The sequence below is a fragment of the Alosa sapidissima genome, chromosome 16 (assembly GCF_018492685.1).
Source record: "Alosa sapidissima isolate fAloSap1 chromosome 16, fAloSap1.pri, whole genome shotgun sequence".
Lineage (NCBI taxonomy): Eukaryota > Metazoa > Chordata > Actinopteri > Clupeiformes > Clupeidae > Alosa > Alosa sapidissima.
The window spans coordinates 15,280,002-15,301,346 of NC_055972.1; the positions used below are offsets into that span (position 1 = coordinate 15,280,002).

At 41.5% G+C, this 21,345-nt stretch overlaps 1 protein-coding gene across 6 annotated transcripts in view; it reads left to right on the forward strand.

Annotated features, from left to right (window-relative positions):
• The window catches only part of ccser2a (coiled-coil serine-rich protein 2a), a 61,727-nt gene extending 53,472 nt beyond the window's left edge, over positions 1 to 8,255 (forward strand). For 3 of the 6 annotated variants that reach the window (XM_042065576.1, XM_042065574.1, XM_042065575.1), the window contains exon 11: positions 2,976 to 8,255. In XM_042065576.1, coding sequence (XP_041921510.1) covers positions 2,976 to 3,776 — 801 coding nt within the window. In that variant the 3' untranslated portion in view covers positions 3,777 to 8,255. Of the gene's footprint in view, positions 1 to 36; positions 1,562 to 2,975 lie in introns of those variants that run through there. The other 3 variants (XM_042065577.1, XM_042065580.1, XM_042065578.1) reach the window with 3 other exon arrangements.
• Positions 8,256 to 21,345: the final 13,090 nt, after the last annotated feature.

A 21,345-nucleotide genomic window follows, 5' to 3' on the forward strand; every position in this document is an offset into this window, starting at 1 on the left:
TTTGATCGACAAAATATCCATTTAAATACTCCACAGTGCTTTGACTGGGAAATGAAGAAGTAAACCATGACCATCAAAACATGCGAATATGGGAATAAAAAAAAAAACCTTTCTTAGTTTTTCTTTCTTTCTTTCTTTCTTTCTTTCTTAAGGACAGTTGAGTTCATTTGCAGCCATATGCACTTACTCAGTCTGGGATCATTGTGTGAATGCCAGCGGTTTAGAAACTGCTCCACTACGAGCCACAGACAAATGACTGTAATGATCATCCTCGCCTCTGCGGCTTCATTATCCAAGCCCTGGGTACTAAACACCGACTAAAATTGAAAATAGCCCAGACATATCGAGCTAATGGCTAATATAAAGATAATAGCTAAAAGAGAGCAAGGGGGGGGAAATGAAGCTATCACCTTTGGCCATTTTTTAAAATAACAATTAAGGTGTAGTTAGGGCTGTTTACTCTCCCCATGTCATGAGGCTACAGGCTGGTTCATATCTCAAAATATACTGACGTGAGTGTATGAACTTTGTTATAATAGGCATATTCGAAGATTTGTACTGGACAACAACATTTGTACCGGACAACTTCAGGCCCAAATATGTCTGGATATTATGTGACATTAGTCAGTTTCCATGTACCGCACACTCATTTCTCCTCTTGCCGCTCTCCTCTGATGTGCTGTACGCTCTCATATATTAGTTCTGATGTGCTCGCTGTGTCCTTTTAGCTGAAGTAAACAGAAAATTCAAGGACCCTATTTTAAAAATATGCACAGCAGATGTTGGCACATTATTCCCATGGTTGTGAAACATTGTTGTTTTGAAGGCCACCCTACCCTTCACAAACATTTTTACTTGAAGTGGATGATACGTCCTCTAACACCGGCCCTGGCATGGAAAAGGGCTGAGTCACTCTAACCACATGTGTTTTTGGTAAAGAGAGACCCAGACATCTCTGTGGGGGAGGGAATAAAGTGTGCTTGATTTTTAAGATTTCTTGACAGTCTGTCAACTGTAGTTTGGAATATGTTTTTGTATGTTTTTTTTTTTTTTTTGTTTGTGAAAAGCCCTCTCTCTCACACCTCGACTGAACTGAATCCATTCAAGGAAGACCAAGAGGAGAGTGCTCTGGCACTGAATGGCCTCCTTAACAAAGACATTTCCTCCTCTCCTCTTGACTTGTGGCAAAGTGAGGCCGTCCCTTGGATGCCCTTGTGTTTTGCGGCAGGAGAGGGGACCCTGACGGTTAGGGTTGTGACAGGAGTGAGGTGTCCGCTCCTCTGAGAGGCCCTGAGTCCCCTGGTGCCCGGAGGACGGTGAATAATGGATGGTGTCTCTGCAGAGGCCTCTCTCTCTCTCTCTCTCTCTCTCTCTCTCTTCCCCCCCTCCTCTCTCTCTCTCTCTCTCTCTTCCCCCCCTCCTCTCTCTCTCTCTCTGCTCCTCTGCCCCTGCCTGCCCTTCATGGCTCCTCAGGGCCCAGGCCCCATGGGGGACCAGAGGGCACCGGCGCTTCGGCACTCCTCAATCTGCTAAACACACACACATTCTCTCTCTCTCTCTCTCTCTCTCTCTCTCTCTCTCTCTCTCTCTCTCTCTCTCTCTCTCTTCTTTCTTTCTTTCTTTCTTTCTCTCTCTCTTTGTGTGTGAGTGCATGTATGTGAGCGAGAGAGAGAATGAGAGAGAGAAAGAAAGGGAAAGAGGGAGATAGAGAGAGATGTGCACATAAAGTCCCTAGTCTCTCAGCACATAGCACATCCCTCACCCAGACTTTTTACTGTGCCATACCCCCCCCCCCCCTCCTCCCCCCCAAGCCAATCCTCAGAGGACGCACAACTTTCCCTTAGTCCCTCTTACCACTATTTAGAATGGTCAGATAAGGATGGAAAACTTCAACTGGCACAGAGCAATGCAAAGCCATAAGAGCCATAGAGACATAACAAAACATACAGAGATAATACAGTATCCCAGAAGTGAGTGGTTCAGAGGGTGCTTAATACTCCACGGTGATCTCCCAGGCTGCAGTACCAGCAATGATCCTTAGGGGGTGCTGTGGTTCAGTGGTTTAGTCGCTAATATCATAAGGTGGTACCAAGTGAATTTTTTCACCTCCATCACTTTTCTGCAAATATATTCTGCACTGAATAGGTTATTCTTGCTACACAAATAGCTTCTACAAAGCTTGTTACACTGTTCTTGATTGTAACAGTGATAACATTGCTCTTCATGTTTTTCAGTAAGTGAATATTGAATGTATCTGAAAGAGACTCTCAGGGGACTTATTCAAAGGCAATAAGCTCACTAGCAGCTGTTGACAGAAGCAACTCCAATCATGGTATTCAGGCACATTCCTAAAATGTATTAATAATATTATATATTTTTGCTTCATAGTGTTACCATTTATAAAATGATGTGTTGCTGCCAGTAGCCTTATAGGTCTACCATCTCAGCCATGGAAAATCATGGCATTCAAGCTCTCCCCAAACTCAAGACAACCTCTCTGGCATATCATCATCCTGTTTCTCTTCTCACCTTAGACAGAGACGAGAAATGGTCCCTTGGGAGTTGACTTTTGAAAAAGCACTGGCTCCAGTAGGAAATACAGACAGAGAGATGGCCCTGACCTTTTCAGCATGACGAAGCATTTGTCAAGGGCGCAGGGATGGGAATGTTTTTGTCAGGTGTCGTGTTCGATGGGGAGGATTTTTGTGCTACTTGCACCCTCAAAGCACGAAAACACTGCACCCCTTTTTGCTGTTGCATGCAAGGCTATTTTTCATCTATATGTCAATAAATTCAGTAAATATTTATTGAACATATAGTATGTGGTGTGCCGTGTGTGTTTGTAGCATGTCATTCACAGTGTTGCTTAATCATGATGAATGTTCTTTGTTTTGATAGTAATTTTTCTTGGCTTGTGCATGTAAAGAAGATTCTAGAAAATTCTATTCTAACAGTGTTCTTGTATTTCATGACAGCCTCCAGTTCTACAACCTTCCAGCACCTCCCCCAGCAGGCCCCACACCACGGGAAGCCTAGCAAGAACAGCCCACACAGGGGACCGCAGTGACCTCAGGCCAGCTGGGGTGGAGTCCCATGGCCAGTCAGCCTCCACCCTGGAGTTGGATGGCGCTGTCACCACTGCCCTTCGGTCTCTGCCTGACCCGGAAGAGCTCAGTGTGCTGCTCAGCAGGCACCTCAAGATCCACGACAGCGAGGCTCCACCGCCCTCCAGACCCCGGAGTCTGGGCCACCCACCCAGCTTGGAGAGGCCGCCAGGGGAAGGGGCTTTGCAGGGCTCCAGGTCTCTGACCCAGCTCCCACTCAGCCCCCGCGTCCTGCAGCCTCCTCGCGTTCACAAGCGAGTGTCCATCCCGGTCCTGACGCAGGGGGACTCCTCCAGAGCGTCCTCTGATTGTGTGGCGAAGCCTAGTCTAAAGCCTGGGTTCGCGGCGAACTCCAGGCAGCTCAAGCAGCTCCCACCCCCATCCAGGGGCCTCCCCTGCTTCAATTCCGGGCCCCAGGGTGGGGGTCCAAGCTTGGCCACAATGCTGCTGGGCCAGCCCAAGCCCCTGGGGCTGAGGAGAGAGCCTACTCATATCCAGGTGGAGAAGGACACTGAGCTGAGTCCCAGGACCCGCACCCTGGTCCCCATCAACCTCTTGACAAGATTCCCCAAGCTAAGCAAGGCTGCTGCTCAGGACCCAGAGTTTGGTCCACGTAAGTCTCTCGAGGAGATACTCCAAGCCAAAGATCTACCACGAACTAAGCTCACCTGAGCTGTCGCACACCTGTGCAGCTTGCTCCGAACAACCCGTCCATTAGCTGTGACTCTTGACTCAGCCTTAGGAGAGACTGACGAAACAAGTTCATAAAGAATATGTAGCATGCTGCTCAGCTTCACTTATAGAAGTAGACACACATGCACACCTTTTGCCCACCAGTAGCTGCTCCTCTTTTCTATGCATAGATTCACAATCATAGTGGATTTTTTACGCAGTTTGAGATGTTGTGGTGTTTTTGAAGTAAGTTATATTTCTCAGGAAATCCCATACATAAAATCATCTCACACCACAGGACCTTTTGTAAACACAAAAAAATATTTTGGTTGGGTTGATCCTCCTGGCCATGGCCTTTTTCAGGCTTCAGAAGGGGAGAGCATCTGCCAGAGTCTTTGATATCAGTCCATTTGTAATGTCTGGCTCACAGCAAATCGTACTAGTTTTCCCAGGCTCTATTTGCCAGTGTGGATAAGAAGTTTGCTTTGCTGATAAGAGTATGTGAGTGGGAGGGCTAAATTTGGCATGTAACACATTTACTCTGAAAGTTGGCTTATTACACACAAGAATCCTACAGTTACATACTCACATACATACATACATACATACGTACGTACATACATACATACATACATACATACATACATACATACATGTACATACATACAGTACATACATACATACTCACATACATACAGTACATACACATACTTACATGCATATGTATACATATGTGTACATACATAGAAGCATATACATGTCAGTGGAGTGGTAGTGGCATGTGACAGAGGTTTGTGTATTCTCCCAAAGTCAACAGGCATGTGTCAGGCCCCGTACATAAACAGAGGTGACACAACCTATCAGGGCCGTGTGTGAGTGTCATATTAAAGGAAGGGATGTATGACGATGGGCTTAGACACTTCCTCAGAACGTATCTCAGTACTCCCCTCACCTCATCCTCCTGCCTTTTCTCATGAAAGGTCCTCAGAGATCAATCGCGTACGCTTCGCCTCTCGCCACGCAATATTGACTTCACCAGACATAACCCACTGAAGCTTTTGAAGAGTTGGGCACCCCTGTTTTCTTGTGTGTCCCTTTGTGTTGACCCTGCAAACAATAGTCAACAGTGGCGCCTGTGATCTTAAGGGGAGACACAGACTCCGCATCACGTGTGTGTGTGTGTGTGTCTGTGTCTGTGTGTGTGTGTGTGTGTGTGTGTGTGTGTGTGTGTGGCACTGTCATGACGCAGAGTGTCGCCCCTGCAGACCCGAAAGCTGCTTTACATTCGGGAACATGATTGGTGTCCCTCGTTCGTGTGTGTGCGTCTGTCTCCGTGGTGATTTGGATGATGGATGGTCCTGCCGTGGGTGGGAGACGGAGGAAGCTTCTCCCACTCAGCGTCTGACGGCCCCTACCCTCCTCCACCCTCCACCCACCCCCATCCACCCACTCCCTCCACTTGTGGAGGCATGATTAGAAATGAGCCCCAATGAGTGGTTCCCTTGTTTTATAATGATGAGGTCATTGTTCCTGGAGTGGTTGGCTATCTGGGCTGTTTGGCTGTGCATCATCATTTATCAAAATGAATTGACACAGGGGGTCGATGTGGGCCTGCGGATTGCCTTAGACATTGTATTCTGATTTGGAATTTTGTTGGATAAAAATGAGTGACTGTGAGAGATTGCATGATGTATAAAAGAAAAAGAAACATGTTGAAGGATGTCAGTCCTGTACTATCAGAGAAGTCAAAAACAAGATGACTGACAGGTCAATAGTTTTGGCTCCACAGGGTTAGTCATCAACAGTTTTAGTTTAATTGATTTGAGATACAGTATTATTTAAAAGACTAATATAAACATCAAACATAAATCGTTTAGATCAGACACAATTAAAGTACCTAAAGAGGTAACCAAAGAATCTTTTTTCCACATCTATTAGAAGTCTGGTGGTTGTCAGGAGAAAATGGTCATAAATGCACTCTCAAGGATAGCTATTATAAAGGACATAATGAAAAACCGACTTAACTGTCTTTATTGTCCACTTAATCTGTTCCACGACCATTGTTCTTCTCAGACGTAGTTAAAATGAAGCTGTGAATTGATTGAGGTACAGTGGGAATGATAGCCCCTTTATGTCTCAGACTGCCATGTTTGAAAGTTTTTTTGTTTTTTTTTCCATAGTTCAGACATGAGAGCAAGGAAATAAAGTGATAGAGGAACAATGAGAACAAAAGTGTTTCTGTTAAGTTGCTCAAAGCTTGGCAGACGCTTATATATGCATGGTTCCTTTGCTTCTAGATAAATACAGAGCATCAGGACTGAAGTGCCATGGAGAAGTTTTCTGTCTTGCTTCTGAGCGGTCGTGACCAACTTAGCCTGGCATCATTTGTGATGCCCACTAAAATAGTCCCATTTTGTGTTGTCTGTGTGCAGTGCCATTCAGAGTTAAGGTTAGCTTTGTTTTTATTTTCAGATGCACACGCGTAGAGGGAGTGTGCATGCTAGACAGTACAGGGTGGTCAGGTGTTTCTGGGGTTATAGCCCGAGGCTCACACGTCCACAGCCTCCCTTAAGAGAGCATCCTCCCATTGAGCATGCACACACACACTCACACACACACACACACACACATGCTACCTTTTCACCTCCCGTGTTTAATGCATGAGACAACACAAAAAGGCTTCTGAAATCACATGCCAAACATAGCACTGCAATCATGGTGATCAGCCCATCCAAAAGAGCACCGTATTTTGGCGAGGTTGAGTGCCAACCGTTGCCCGCCAATCCATCTCCCCACAGCTCCACCATAGCTATCAGTGTGGCTGTGCATGTTTATTATAAACATTTGAGGTGGAACTGAATGCCTGTCATTACCCACATCCATCCTGCCTGCATAAATTCCTATACAGGCTTGTTGCTATTTGTCTCATGTAGCCAGCCATAACCAACAGGGAATCAATCTGGCTGAGTTTGAGCTCTGTTCTAGAATCTTTGCTCTGCATTAAGATAACATATGGAATGTTAAAACGGAAGCCTTGTGGAGCCAACTATGATGCTGATAATGGAACCCTCTTGAAAGGGTCCATACCTACCCATCGTCGTTCTCTGACAGGCTGTCTCTTTTTCCCCCTCTCACTCATGTGCGTGCAAGCCCCTGCACATTGCTGTGCATTCGTTTGCCATAGATCTCTCCGTGCACCATCTCTTTCATGTTGTGTGTTGCCACCGAACAGAAAATCAATAGCTAATGCTGAAACTCTATTCACCACCCGTGTCTCCAGTCCGGATGCCACTGATTGGGAGTGAGATAGTGTGAGTCTACGTGTGGATGTGTAGCAAGAAGCATTCACTAGAGAGAAAGAGATAGATCCGAATCTTTTTTTTTTTTATTCCTTTTTTGTTTGACTTGAGGTTTAAGAATAAGACACAACGGCACGTGTGTGGGCTCACACCACAGAAACACAGGGCTTCACTCTTACACCACCACCACTAGTTCCTGCATGTACAGTAGTAGAAACGTCTGACTGATGGGGGAGAACAGGGCACTTGGATGAGCAGCTGCAGTCAGTCTGGATGAAATGGCTCCTCAGCATCCAGACTCTCACCTCCTATGTCTCTGCAAGATACACCATGTGAATGCCAGTGCCTCAGGCACTTCATGTGTGACCACACAGAGTCCTCGTGCACCTGTGTCATCGCGTGCGGCCACGGTGCATGCCTTCCATCTCGCACCGTTGCCAGTCGACTCATGCTTCTGGCAGCAGGACCGTTCACATCTCCCCTGGATGTGTTTTCACAATGAGACTCTTTTTCAATACACACGCCACTAGTGTGCTCCGCAAGGACTCTACCAACTCACCTCAATAGAATGTGTCAGTGAAGGAAAAAATAATTACAAAAAAAGACAAAAATCCTCATGTTGCATAGGCTTGTAACTGGTGTGTGGTGGATGGGTGCTCATTGCACGTTTGCTAGGGGGGATTCATCACATAACACACCTTGGGTTTCTGTTCTTTGGCTTCTATCTAATCAAGCATCAGTTCCGCAGGGTCAACTCAGCTAAGCTTGTTTGCCCAATGTATGTGTGCAATATTAGAAGAACAAAATGAGAAGTGTATTATGGTATAAGTTACATCGGTAGATCAGACAGAAGTCTGTTCACAACACTGTACATCTAACAACTGTTGCTAACCTGTGCATATGAACATGTAATTATATATTCAGTAGATCCTAATCAATTAGCGATCACAAGCACTTTAAATGACATGCTACGACATTGAAAACTGGAGGAACTGCAGCCTGCTGGGCCTTTCATGATGTTATTTTCTGTGTATTGTTGGCTGATTTACATTTTTATTTTATTCTCTGACAATTAATTTATTGTTTATGTAGGATTTTTTTTTTTTGGTTGGTTTGTTTCTTTTTTGGCTGATGTTTTCTTTAGAGGTTTTTGTAAGGCTGCAATAAACGCTGTAACAGACTTGCTCTCTCTTTGTGGTTTTACTTTATTGGTGCCGACATAAAGAGTGGTACTCAGCACGCTCTGCTGGACTCCACTTGTTTTCCTCTCTCCTGCATTACAGACAGTAAAGTCCCGCTCAGAATTCCCCAAAACTTAACAGAAATAGCCGTTATTGTCATGGCTGCCATAAACGTCATCATCGGACACACAGAAAGATGTCACAAAAAAAGTCGACAAATAAGACTATATAAAAATGTCCTTTTGTAGTAGGCACATATACACTGCCCATATACACCTTTGGATAGAAGTGACTCACACATAGTGTTTATTGGTGTAGCATAGGCCAGGAATAGTTATTTGTCTTACTTACGTATCCCCAACATGATGTGTGCTGCAGAGACAGCCTCAAGGTTGATCTGTATCCCATTGCGATCTGTCTGGATAAGCCAGGCCTGGTCGGCGATCTGTCTGGATAAGCTAGCTCAACAAGCTCTGAGCCTCTGCCGGCAGAATGGGAATGTATTTGACATCCCTGCTCAGAAAGTTCTGTCATCATCTCTTTTTTTTTTCCTCCTAAAATGTAATACTTTTAGGGACTTTCCTAACAGGTAGTTTATGTATTGTGTTGTGTCTAGCTGGCCCTGTAGGGAGGAGGATAGGAAGTTTGAATTGAAACTCAGAAGAACTTTAGAGAGAGGTTGTCCAGGTGACTTCTCAGCAGGTGTGCCCATGATACTGTACACATTAGACTTTGAAGTTTGACGTTTTTGGGGTGGTGGTGGTGGGGGAGTCGGGATGGAGGTTTAGCCTCCTCCCAGGGTAGTAATCAAAGATTCTAGAGTGCTACGCTCTAAGATCTTCAGTTGTAATCCTGGTTTGGACGCAAGGGAGAGGCCTTAAAGTTTTCTTTCATGCATCTGTCTAGCTTTTCACTCAACTGGAGACCATTTGACCCATGTCCACCCCCATCCCACCAATCACTGCTCACCCATGACAGCCAGAACCAAACATTATTGTCAAACTTTGGCACTGTACATTTCCTATTACCTCCAAAGTTTACTTTTGCAGGGATGGGAATGGGGGAGAGTGTGTGCACTCTGTCCTTATTTTGCCTCTTCTGTTTTATGCACTGTTGCAAAGAGGTTGAATTTTATTTGAGTATGATGATGAAAAATGGAGGGAAAATCTGAAATAACAAAACTTTTAAACAGTCCTAATTATCAAGCCAAACAGGTAATGAATGGTTCGATGTTTTCTAAAGAGTTGGAGCATTAGAAACATCCCACTGTGACCAATATTGCGAACTCATTGGGTTTGCTATTTTCAGGAAGCCAGCAAATTAAATGTAATTAGATGCTGAATTTCTTGTCATAAAAGCAATGTAGTTACAAGATGGATTCTGTGCACTTGCCCGTAACAAATTGTCTCTGAAACTCACAGTCCCATATGCATGCAAGGTGTTTGAACACCATTCCAGCTATGGAATGTCAGAATTCAGCTCACAGTCCGTATGACCATAGACCCACTATAGAAGGCCTTTCTTTGCCAGGTCAACTATGCAGATGGATAAACAGCCTAGTCCTTACTATCAAATAATAAAATCTGATGGTCGGGAAAGGGGTGTCTTCATGGGCGGATTATGAACTTTCGGGCCCCTGGACCCAGATGTATTAAGGGCCCCCCACTAATTGTTGCATATGTGGGAGGGGGGGTTTGGGGGCCCTCCCCCAGAATTTTTTTAATTTGTTTGATGTGATTTCCTGTATTCTGGTGCATTTTGGGGATGGCCAATACTAAATTCAATCAGATTCATAGCCTACATCCTGATTTGAGGCAATGATTCCATGCAAAAGCCTTGGGTTTCAGGGCCCCCTGGGCCTGGGCCCGGTAGGCCCGTGCAGTAATCCATCCCTGGGTGTCTTAATTTATGTCAAGGACAATATAAACTGTAAGCAGATAAAATGGTCATGTGATTGTGACTTGGAATGTACACTGTAGGTCTCCAACTAATACTTTCAGTCCAAATGTCATTTAATGTAATTAGAATTTACAGACTGCCATCTGCTAAAAATGTGCTTTTTGAGGAATTAAAGGCTCTTATCAAGGAAGGTGATGACGAACAAAATGACTTTATTAGGATATTTTAATATCAACTGGCTAGATACAGCTAACATATAGGTGTCAAAAGGTATAGCGAATGTATTTGAGCAGGTTATCAAAGGCCCTACAAGAATAACTGCATCCTCAGAAAATAAAACATAAAAAGATTTAAAAAAATTAACATTAACATTACATGATATATGAATAGGATATATATAAGTTAAATATGTATCAACCACAGACAGTGACAGCACCAGTGCCTGTAGAGAATGTCCAGGGATGGAGGCTGTGTCATGATGTTTTATTTGATTAACTGCAAAAGACAATAATCATCTGACCTCAGCCTGATATTGATCAGCCTGACATTGCCAATCAGAAACAGGCTACTGCTTAGTCAAATGTAAGCACTTGCAAGTAGATGATAAGGATGGTGAATGGACATTGTGAAATAAAGAACTCTTCACAAAATTGAACAAGTGGCAGGTCTGTATAGTAGGCAAACAAAATATGAAGTTAAGGCAGCAATGGCTGTTTTGTTGACACCTTCAAGACCTCCTTCAAGAGTATTTGCTTTTTATCCATATACTTGCACAAATCATGATGCTATTCTCAGAATACAACTTTTAAATATCAGCCAAGGATGTTTTCATAGGGTATTTTGGTGGAAGTTACCTTTTTCCTGAATATACTTATTTGCTATAAACTGGGTTTAAATAAATATAACTTACATTCATATATTGTCTAAACAACACAAACACAGTTCAAAAGTACAATGCAACAACGCAAAAGCATCAAAGGCATATGGTGGAAAAAAATTATGCTGAAACATCAGAGATACCCTTGTGCATGTCAGACGAAATTAATGGCTACAGTAAAGTTGACAAGCCTTGTGTCAAAATAAGGTAAAGAAATCACTGAACACCATGTGCAAATAAATGCAAGGTAGGACATTTTCATAGGACTATTTGGAAGATTTTTAATTTACATGTAACACATGTCAACGATGCCACACTCATACTCATCAGTACTTCAGTCACAGCTCTTCTACCTACATACACATACAAGCAACAATGTTTTAAATAATTTTATTTAAAAAACAATGTTTTAAATAATCTTATTTTAAAAACAATGTTTTAAATAATCTTATTTTAAAAACAATGTTTTAAATAATCTTATTTAAAAAAAAAAGGTGAAACCCTGTATTGAGGAAGGTCTCAAATCTGCTAATTCTGCTAACTGTCCACTTAAACTGATTACTTTATACCATATATTTATTGTACTTAACTGCATGCTGCAAGACTGTGTGTCTGTGTGTGTGTGTGTGTGTGTGTGTGTGTGTGTGTGTGTGTGTGTGTTATTGCTGCAAAACAACTTATAGGTTTGTCCACTTTAGCTTTCATTTGAGACCAAGATTATGCTTCTACACAAAGGGGTTCATATGCAGTAAGCATTTGATTGTCGGTATGTATTTTGGGTAACCAAAAGTACTATGGGGAGTTTCCATAGGGCATTTTACAAAACACATGAGAATACCTTGGCAAATAATGGTCTAAAGTAAGTTTTCATTCTATATTGATCTACTTTTGCACACAGACCTAAAAAAGACCTGATGCTAGGGCTCAGTTGTGTTTCTAAGTCTTGTGTGACCTAGAGGGCTGAAATGTGGTCAGTTCAGAGATGCTTGTTATCTGGCAGAATGAGAAAACAATATTCTAGCCTCTGTAACTCTGTGTCAGTACATCACACAGTTTTTCTGATTATTTTCCAAGAAACTACTGTGTCTCAGCTTTCCAAAGAGGTCAGACATTTGATTATAGGCCAAAGAATGTATAGGAGCAATGATCTCCTAAGTAGATGATGTGCAATGTCAGGCAAAAAACTCAAAATGGGGTATATGCATAAGAATTTAGAGAACCCCAATTTCATGTTGAAGCTTTCCTTCTGGCAATTTGCTTAATTATTTACATGCCTACAGGCAAGGTGAAAGCAACTCATAATCTACATCATAAGTCTCCAGATATTACAACCTTTCTACTCTTCCACTTTTGTAGTTTTTTTTCTCTCATATATTTGCTCAATACTCATTTTTATCTTTTGTCTGTGAAACTAAGGTCTAGGACCCGTTGTGGTCTAAATGCACATCACACACCCAAGCGAGGATACGGAAATCTGTCTGATAAATAAAGTGTATTTAGGGATAGAACCTAAATTGGGGTTACAGATCAAAACGAAAAACGATGGTTCCATGCTATCCATGTGGGGCTACATGCCCACCAAGTTTCATGTACCCCGGTCTTTCAGTGTCCCGGGAATCCTTGACGGAAAATTGGCCATGCGCGGCGGTCATAATAATACCGGTATATGAGGACAGAGACATTATGGAGTAACACTACTATAGTTGTAACAAGTTTGCAGAGCTTATCTCTGTTGCATGTTGTCAGTAAACAGACGGTGAACTATCTATGGATATCCTCTTTGCCAGTAGATCACAGAGGGGTGAGCGCACTTGTTGAAAGTAACATTACTTGCCAGTGCCTCAGGCTTGTTCTTTAGTGCCAGTGCCTCAGACTTGTTCTTTAGTTGGGTTTAGTAGACTGTCGGCGTGAAGAATCAACGTTAACTGTGATTTTGTCTACTTTTGCCGAGGTGGTCGAAATTTAGTTAGAAGACACTGAGTTGGCAAAGTTTGCCTTCTGCTAGTGTTAGGGTTGACTGTGTGATTATCTGTTGTCATTGGGAAAACTGCAGTACCACTTACAGTACTGTAGATGGACTGGGGCGTGCTACATTAAAGAATATTATCAATTGATTATTATTTGTTTTTGCTATTATCAAAGAATATTCCAATGAGCATTTACATTTTGCAATGACTGTTCAATGACTGGTTAAGCTAATATGAATGCACAAATTAGTGATTATAGTTCTACATCAAATGTCACAGTTCTAACTTAGTATAGTCAGTCTGGCAGCTGATTAACACTTGGAGCATATAACTCACAGAGATTAAATAATTTAGGGTCAGTCCTGAATGATTTTCATTTGTGCCACTGAATTTGATTTGTGCCAAAAGATAAATTCATTTTATAAACCTGCTCCTTCGTGTTTGCGTGTCAAGTTGAGGCCTAATTAGCAGATTATACAGTATGTGTTTGTGAAGTCATGCTGTCATGGTGTTTTTGTCGGTTTTGTGTAAATTTATGTAAGTGTGTGTCATTCTCCTCCACACTCTACATAATATCCTGGTCGTTCAATTACCTGTCCAAATATTCACAGGTTCTTACAGGAGGGCAGATGTGTATCCAAGTTTGTGGTATTTCCTGCTTTAATCTAACCTAGTTGAACCTAGACAAACCTGTTAGCAAATTTGAATTTGCTGCACAGGTTGGTCTGGAAAGGAGCCCATCGGTGTCCCTTTCTGAATCACCAAAAACCCAAGAATGTGTATTTTCTTTGAAATTGAGTAAACATCTGCATTTAAAACTGTTGTTTACAAGAAATACTGTATATGTTTGCTGCACTTATTTGGTAAGACTTTAATGCACAAATATAAGTTTAATTTAACTTCTGGTTATGCCTGTGGAATCAATAAACATTCGGAAACGGGCGTCAATGGGCTCCTTTCCAGATGGACCAAATTAGCTAACAGGTTGGTTTGGGTTCACTCAGACTAGCTCTAATCTGTAATGACCGCTTCAACCAATCCCCTGTGTATTATTGACATGACATTTTCACTGACAAGGAACCAGACTGACATTTTCACTGACATCCTGAAATCAGACGTCACACAGTTCCTGATGACCTGTAATGCATGTGTGTTTTATATTCATTTGCTATAAATTGTTGGTTGTATTGTTGGTGAGGATGAGTCATCAGCAAAAACAGACTCATAATGATGAATTAAGAGCACACCACTGAGCTTTAAAAGAGTTTTCTGCTGTAATGTTGAAGAAACCTTTTTTATGAGCTTAAGGCTATGACTGTTTAAATGTCTCTAAAAGCTGCAATAAGAAAACCATAAACAGCATGATTATTTACACCTCATGGAAAGAGTCATGATGTAAAAGCATAAAACTGAGTTAACTTTTCAGTTTCTATCACATTATATTATCTTTCATCTCACATTATAGTTTTTCTCAGTTACTTTGGCACATTTCTTAGATCAGAATTGAAATTCTTTAACACCATTTTCAAGAGGTACTGTCTTTCAGCATGCCTCAAAGTGCTCAGAGCGCAATCCGACCCTGCTGCCTTATTTCACTTGCAGATTTGTTTAACCTACCCCCCTTCCCATTTGGTTTTCTTTTTTTTAATTATTTATTTATTTATTTTTTTTTTTTTTTTTTTGTGTGTGTGTGTGTTTGTTTTGTTTTGTTTTGTTTTTTGTTTCCAATTGTATGTGTGGATGTATGTGGCATTATACATTGCACATTATTTTTAGTTTTGTGTATGTCGTATAACCTGTACAGTCATAACTGTCTAGCATATATAAATATACTGTATGTGACCTGACAGACAGGAACATCAGGATGTATAGAAAGATGTACAGTGGTGCACAGCTCTGACCAAGGGGGGTTTTACTGTATATTGGTCATTTTTCATTTGCACAATGCTGTAAAAACCTTTGTTTTTATTTATACGGTCACAATGCCTGTCAACAGAAAAAACATATCCACTGTCTTGCAATCAACCCACTCCACACACAATAATGCAACTTAAGTTTTGAAATAGAAAATAGTGCTGCCTTTTACATTGTTCACTATACTTACAGAGTAAACTGTCATATTGACAACAAGACAAAACAGTTTGACTATCTTGATACAATGGCGTCAGGACATGTCATTTTGATTGCACTGACAGTTTCACTGGTATAAATATTGGCTTTTATAAACAAAACATTTTGTGCAAGATACATGCTTTTGCAGGTAATCCACTATACAGTTCAGTTTGCTCTAATTGCTTTGAGAAATGCACTAACTGTTGTGCAAATGTGATGAGAAATTTGAAAAATGCACCAAAATGACTGAGAAAAACTGTAGCTCAAAGAGCTTAATCCCAAAAGCACACACACAAACACACACCACACACATTACAGAGACAGAGAGAGAGAGAGAGAGAGAGAGAGAGAGAGAGAGAGAGGGAGAGAGAAAGAGAGAGAGAGCAATTTCAACTTTCTCTGACTCGGATCAGGGCCCTGACCTAATCGACAGCTTATAATCATTGTGGTAGAGAAGGCATCCCTTGGGTGGTGCCAATGATAAATTCAGAAAAGAAACCAGCCTGCCTTCAGGGTACGTCTCCAATTTGAACTCTTGATTTGAATTCTCCTGGTGCTCTGTTCTGGGGTTGATTGTCAGAAACAACAGAAACTTTGGAGCAAAGTGAAAAGGTTACGTATGGAGTGAATTTCTTGACAAAGAAGTCAGGCTGAGGCTTACATGATCATGTCATTGTGTAAAGTTAAATTGTTAGCAGCAGGATTGTTTGGCTAGAAATATTACAATACTAATTTCATGACATTACTAATGGGGGGGGGGAGTCCAAATAGAAGACTGCTTCACAAATGTGTTGTTATACATCAATCAATCATATTATTATTTAGAGTGCAAATTCAAGCTGCATGGTGCCATAAAAATACACAGAAATCATATGATTGGTAGCAGTCCTTCATAAGTTATTAGCTAGGTGTGTGTGTGTGTGTGTGTGTGTGTGTGTGTGTGTGTGTGTGTGTGTGTGTGTGTGTGTGTATGTGTGTACCTCTGAAAATCTCTGAAGTTGTTTTTTCCACTTATGTTGACTGTATGATAAAGCATTGCACTTTAGAGCATCATTATATGTAATTTTAAAGCCCACAAGCACTGGGCCCAGCTTGCTCATTTCGGATAAAAGCACAGTGGAAAAAGTGGACTCCTTTGAGCAACTCAACAGATGTTATTCTCATTCTGGTTCTCACTGGAAACTAACTGCATGAGGGATGAGGAAGCAGCTCTGGATACACACTTAAAACACCAGCATCCTCATCACCCAAGCCCCAGGTAATTGCTTGCTGGGACCTCATGTAATGATTCCTTCCAGATGTCCAGGGGATGATCAAACAGGTGTCGGAGCTTCATCTGATGTCTGCCTTGTGCAAAGAGCCCTCAAACTTTTTGGTTGAGCTGACCAAGAGAGAATGGCAAATGGAGAATCCCAGTGAATTCCCAAAGCACATTTATGAAGCTTGACTGGTGTAGAATATTCTATAATGACAGGGCTCTAGCCAGCCTGAGGTTTTACTGTTTGATTGCTGTCAAATTCCCAATGTAATTGCTCTGGCTGCTTTTAAGCATGAGTATTGTGGCTAATTGGCCAGCGAGTGAGAATCATAAGAGCATAACAATGGAATGGGAAATCAAAAAGTGACTGAGATATCAAAAAGGCAAATAGAATATTAAATAGAGATGGAGAAAAAATGAGTAGGCCTGAAATACTTGACCCATTGCTCATCTCTTTCTGATAAGCTCTGTCTCGGTTTCACCTTATTTCTCACCCTCCACTTCCCTCCACCTTAACCTTGATTTCACCTGGCTATTTTTGTTGTTGTGACTCGAAGAGTGTGGAGGATTCAGACCTGGATTCAAGACCCACTGAGTGACTGGTGTGCCTACACGTTGGAAAGAGCAGTTCACATTCTAATCATAAACATGCCATCTCATCCAAGCAAGAGCATACTTGCCAAATTGTGAAACCTTTGCTCTGAAGCACAATGGTGTGATTGTCAGTGTCAAAAGGCTGACTCAAATCTAGTCAAATGAGGAACTTCAGAGCAGCACAGTCGGCAGAGACAACAGTATCATTGAGCCTGTGATGCGGGCAATTGCAGTTCAAGATGCCAAAAATCAAGCTGGAATATTTTGAGTATGTGGTTTGGAAGTCAAGAGGTGACAAAATATTCATGATTCTCTATATGCAATGGCTGGATAACTGGAATTTACCACAGTTGAAATTGTCCTGCTGTGGATAGGGGTGACGGGGAATTGTGTAAGCAGTGGAGGCCAGTCCATTAGAGTGAGCCACAATAATGAACATATACTGTAGCAAACAGCAGTTAGCAAGAAAGCAATGATTAACTACAACAGTGTGGCGTCAAGAGAACAAGGTGTATTTTTAGAGGTGTGAAGCGTGTATGCTGTATGAGGAGGCATATGAAAAGAAGCTGTTTGGTGTGAGATGGCTGGTCCCAGTGGGGATGAACATGGTGAAGGGCATGGAATGTTCAAATGAGACATGTGGCTGTTTATATCCTCAGAAAGAAAAAAAGGCCGCACTTTGCATATATGTGTTTTATTGCACAGACGCGTTTCGGCTTAGCGCCTTCCTCAGTGTGCTCCGTGTTTATATCCTATCTGCAAAAGTGAAGAAAAGTTACATAGTCAAGTTTTTGTTTTCAAGAAGTTTTTTTTCAATGTTCTTGATGTTTCAGTGATTAGCTATCAGGGTCAGTGGTTTACTAAGTTGGTCATAAATTATGTTAGAGAAGGAAACATATTTGACAGCTCTGAGTGAGTCACCATCTTCTAAGAGGTTATTCGTATGGGGTTGAGAGCAATTTAATAGGCTTAAGTGTAATTGTATAGGTTTCTGTTTTTTTTGTTGTTGTTTGTAAGTTGGTCCAGATGAAGAGATGAAGAGACCCCCTGACTCCCACAGCCTGGTCTCCCTGTGTGGAGAGCTTCCGCTGCAGCATGACAAGAATCCTTCCCCACCCTCTCATTCCTGTGGGGTTCGGGGTGGTGAGGTGTTGACTGATTAACCCATCCTGGCAGACGGGAGAGGTGTGTGCAGGGGTTGGGGTGTGTGTGTGTGGGGGGGGGGGGGCACAGCGTTTGGCCTCAGCCTGTGCCCAACATCCCAGAGCTCACATCAAGAGCTCGGTCACAAATGAGAAACAGATTTCAGCATGACACATGGCCAGCACTGCCAGGTTTAATGGGACCTGATTGCCAGTGTGTTGCCTCACCTCACCCAGGATGGAACCTACGATTTTACCAACTATGGTGTGCCATTGTGGAAACCTTTTTTATTATTATTTTTTTTTATCTCAAAGCCGTGGAGGGGAAAACTGTGCTGGACACACGGTGTGATAGCGCTGACATGCCTTTGAAGATGTGCAGTATGTTTGTTATGGAAATGTATTCAACCTGAGATTGCTCTTTTGATCAGTCCTCCTGTATTTCTATGGACCAACACGAACAGAAATATGTCACTTCTGTCTTTGTTTCATTAATTATTTCCCTCCCTCTTTGTTACTATTCACTGTTGAAGGTTTTTGAGGTTTGTAGCTAGACAGCTATCAGCTGAAACAGTTCATACCTTCCATTAAGAGACGGTGATACATGTTATGTATCTAGATGAACAGCACTAGCAGTTATTAACATTATAAGAGGAAGACACCATTAGTAGTGAGGCATAGGTGTTCACCATTTTGAGCCATCATTATTTTTTTAAGCAGGGAGAGTTGTCATGTTCACACTGAGTTTCCTGTACTTATTACCACAGTGGAAGCCCTGTGTGAATAAGGTTGAAGATTATTAATTACGTGTTGCCTGTGAACCTCCCCACATAGGACTACATTTCTTTAATTTCATATATCAGTGCATACTCTATCTAGCCTAGAAATCTAGACGCACCCAGGCCTAGTCTAGCAACTCTCCGTTGGCTCGTGAGCTTGAAAAATTAAACTTCTATCAGGCAAATCAAATCGTGTATAGAGTCGTTAGGCGGGCTTAACATAATGATTGATGGCAGAGTTGCAACGGTTTGGCTTGAATTCCCTGCTACTTGAAAACAAATAAGATGGATGTTGCTGTTGGCGAACAGTGTGACACGAGTTAAGCTTTTATTAAGTTGGCAAAAGTTTGAACTAGCCAACTAGCTCCGCTGGTGGGAAACGCATGGGACTCATACCGCTGTCCTATTAGAGGGAGAGCAGCTTCACAGAAGAGAACTTCTGACGGCAAATTTGAGGAAAAGTTGGTAAACCACCCTTCTTACCTAATTTAAGGGTGCTGATTCTGAATATTTTGTTTACCAAGCTCAATTCTGAGTTCTAAGCCGCATAATCAGCATTTTAACATAAAATAGCGATTATCTTTGCTTATTTTCCCTAAATTGGGTTGATTTCAAAAGTAATCACTAAAACCAAATAAAAGTGTTCTCTAAATACATGTTTGAGCATTAAAGAAGCCATACTATAGTTTGTTAACATATTTAATGGGAACATGATTACAGTTAACATGTAATAAACTCAGAAATTCTAATCAAAACACAACCATATTTTTATTGCTAACATAGTGAGTCACTCGTGGTGTTTAATGCATTTCATCACAATAACAAATTGCACGGATAACCTTCAACTCAGAATATATCCTATGAACTTAGATAGCGGGAATAAGCCTAATGCAGAACTGCATCTACCGTCAGCAACAACTGTCAAGTAAAAAACATTTTACTTCTAGTAACACTGGATTTGGTATGTGTGCTTGCCTCCATACTAGAGCTTGATAATGTGCTCTTCTAATATGTCATTGAGCAGGATCACTTGTTGGTGGTAGAGCCTCCGATCCTCGACATCTAGAAAACAGAGTGACTCTGGCATAGTGTTGTCACAATACCAAAATTATGACTTTGATACAATACCTGCCATAAATATCTTGATACTCGATACTGAAGCGATATCCAAATCCTAAAATATCTGGAAAAGAAAGGACGCAGGCCTCGTCCAAGTGTATTGAGTCATTTGTGTTGAATTTGGTGCACTTTTGGTCAATTCTGGGTTTCAAACTTATAAACGTCCTACATAATTATTATTTTTGTAGTCAGTAAAATAGTAGTTTGTGTGTGATTAAGTTCTTTATTGTTTGTTATAGCTCATTTATATTGTGTGATGTTTTGGCAATAAATTACCTTTAAATAGCCAAAGTAGGCTAGATCAAGGTCAGTGTTCAAATTACTGCATGCAAATCACTTAATGCTATGCAGAAGAGCCTAATCTTTAGGCCATCTGATGTACTATAGGCTACCCTAGGCCTTCCTGTGTTTATGGGATTTCTTTGACAGTTGCAAAGGGAAAAAAGTGAAGATAGTCTTCTTTGCTCCCAGTGTAATTTAATAAGTATGTTTCAACCACTCTTTGGGTCTTAATCAGATATGCCTACACCATTATTATATTACATTACAAAGCGACTAACAACATGGTAACAGTTAAGTTTTAAAGCAATTCTCTCAACAATTTTAGGACAATTTAAAAACGGTAGAGTACAGTAAGAATAAGCATTGAGTGTTGTTTTTAACCAGTTGAGTGTCAGTTCAAGACGGATAGTAAGTTGTAGGATCAGCAAGACTTGTTGTAAGTGGTGCTATGAGAGGAGATGTTCTCTAAAGAGCTGGGTCTTCAGGAGTTTTTTGAAAATGGAGAGGGATGACCCTGCCCTTGTAGGAACTGGCAGTGTGTTCCACCAATGAGGAACAACAGATGAGAAAAGTTTGGATTGGCCTGAGTGTATCTGTTGCAATATCTGTGTGCATTCCTACATTAGGTCTATTTCTTTGATAGTCAACATCATTTGCTACCACATAACAAATACCAAATAACAATACAAAAGTATCTTACAAACTTTCCTGCATACTTCTTTAATGTGCTGCAGTCAGATGGGTGCCCTAAAGACATAACTAGATCTAGAGCATCTATTACCAGTGTTGAATGAGCAGTTTTTGTAGTGATCACTACTGGACATTCCACATTGCTAGACAGCACATGAGTGAGGATGACTTATTTCCACTTCACAAATAACCATCGCTATCTGCAATAGCTACAGTACAGGGACATTAATCAGTTCATAGCTGAGGATTTGTCCTAGGTCCACTTCCCTTTCAGCATCATATGCAGTAATGATGCACTGGAGAATGTTTCTTTTTGTTGCACTATAAAGGATATCTTGTATAAATTTTATTTTTATTTGCAAATAATGCA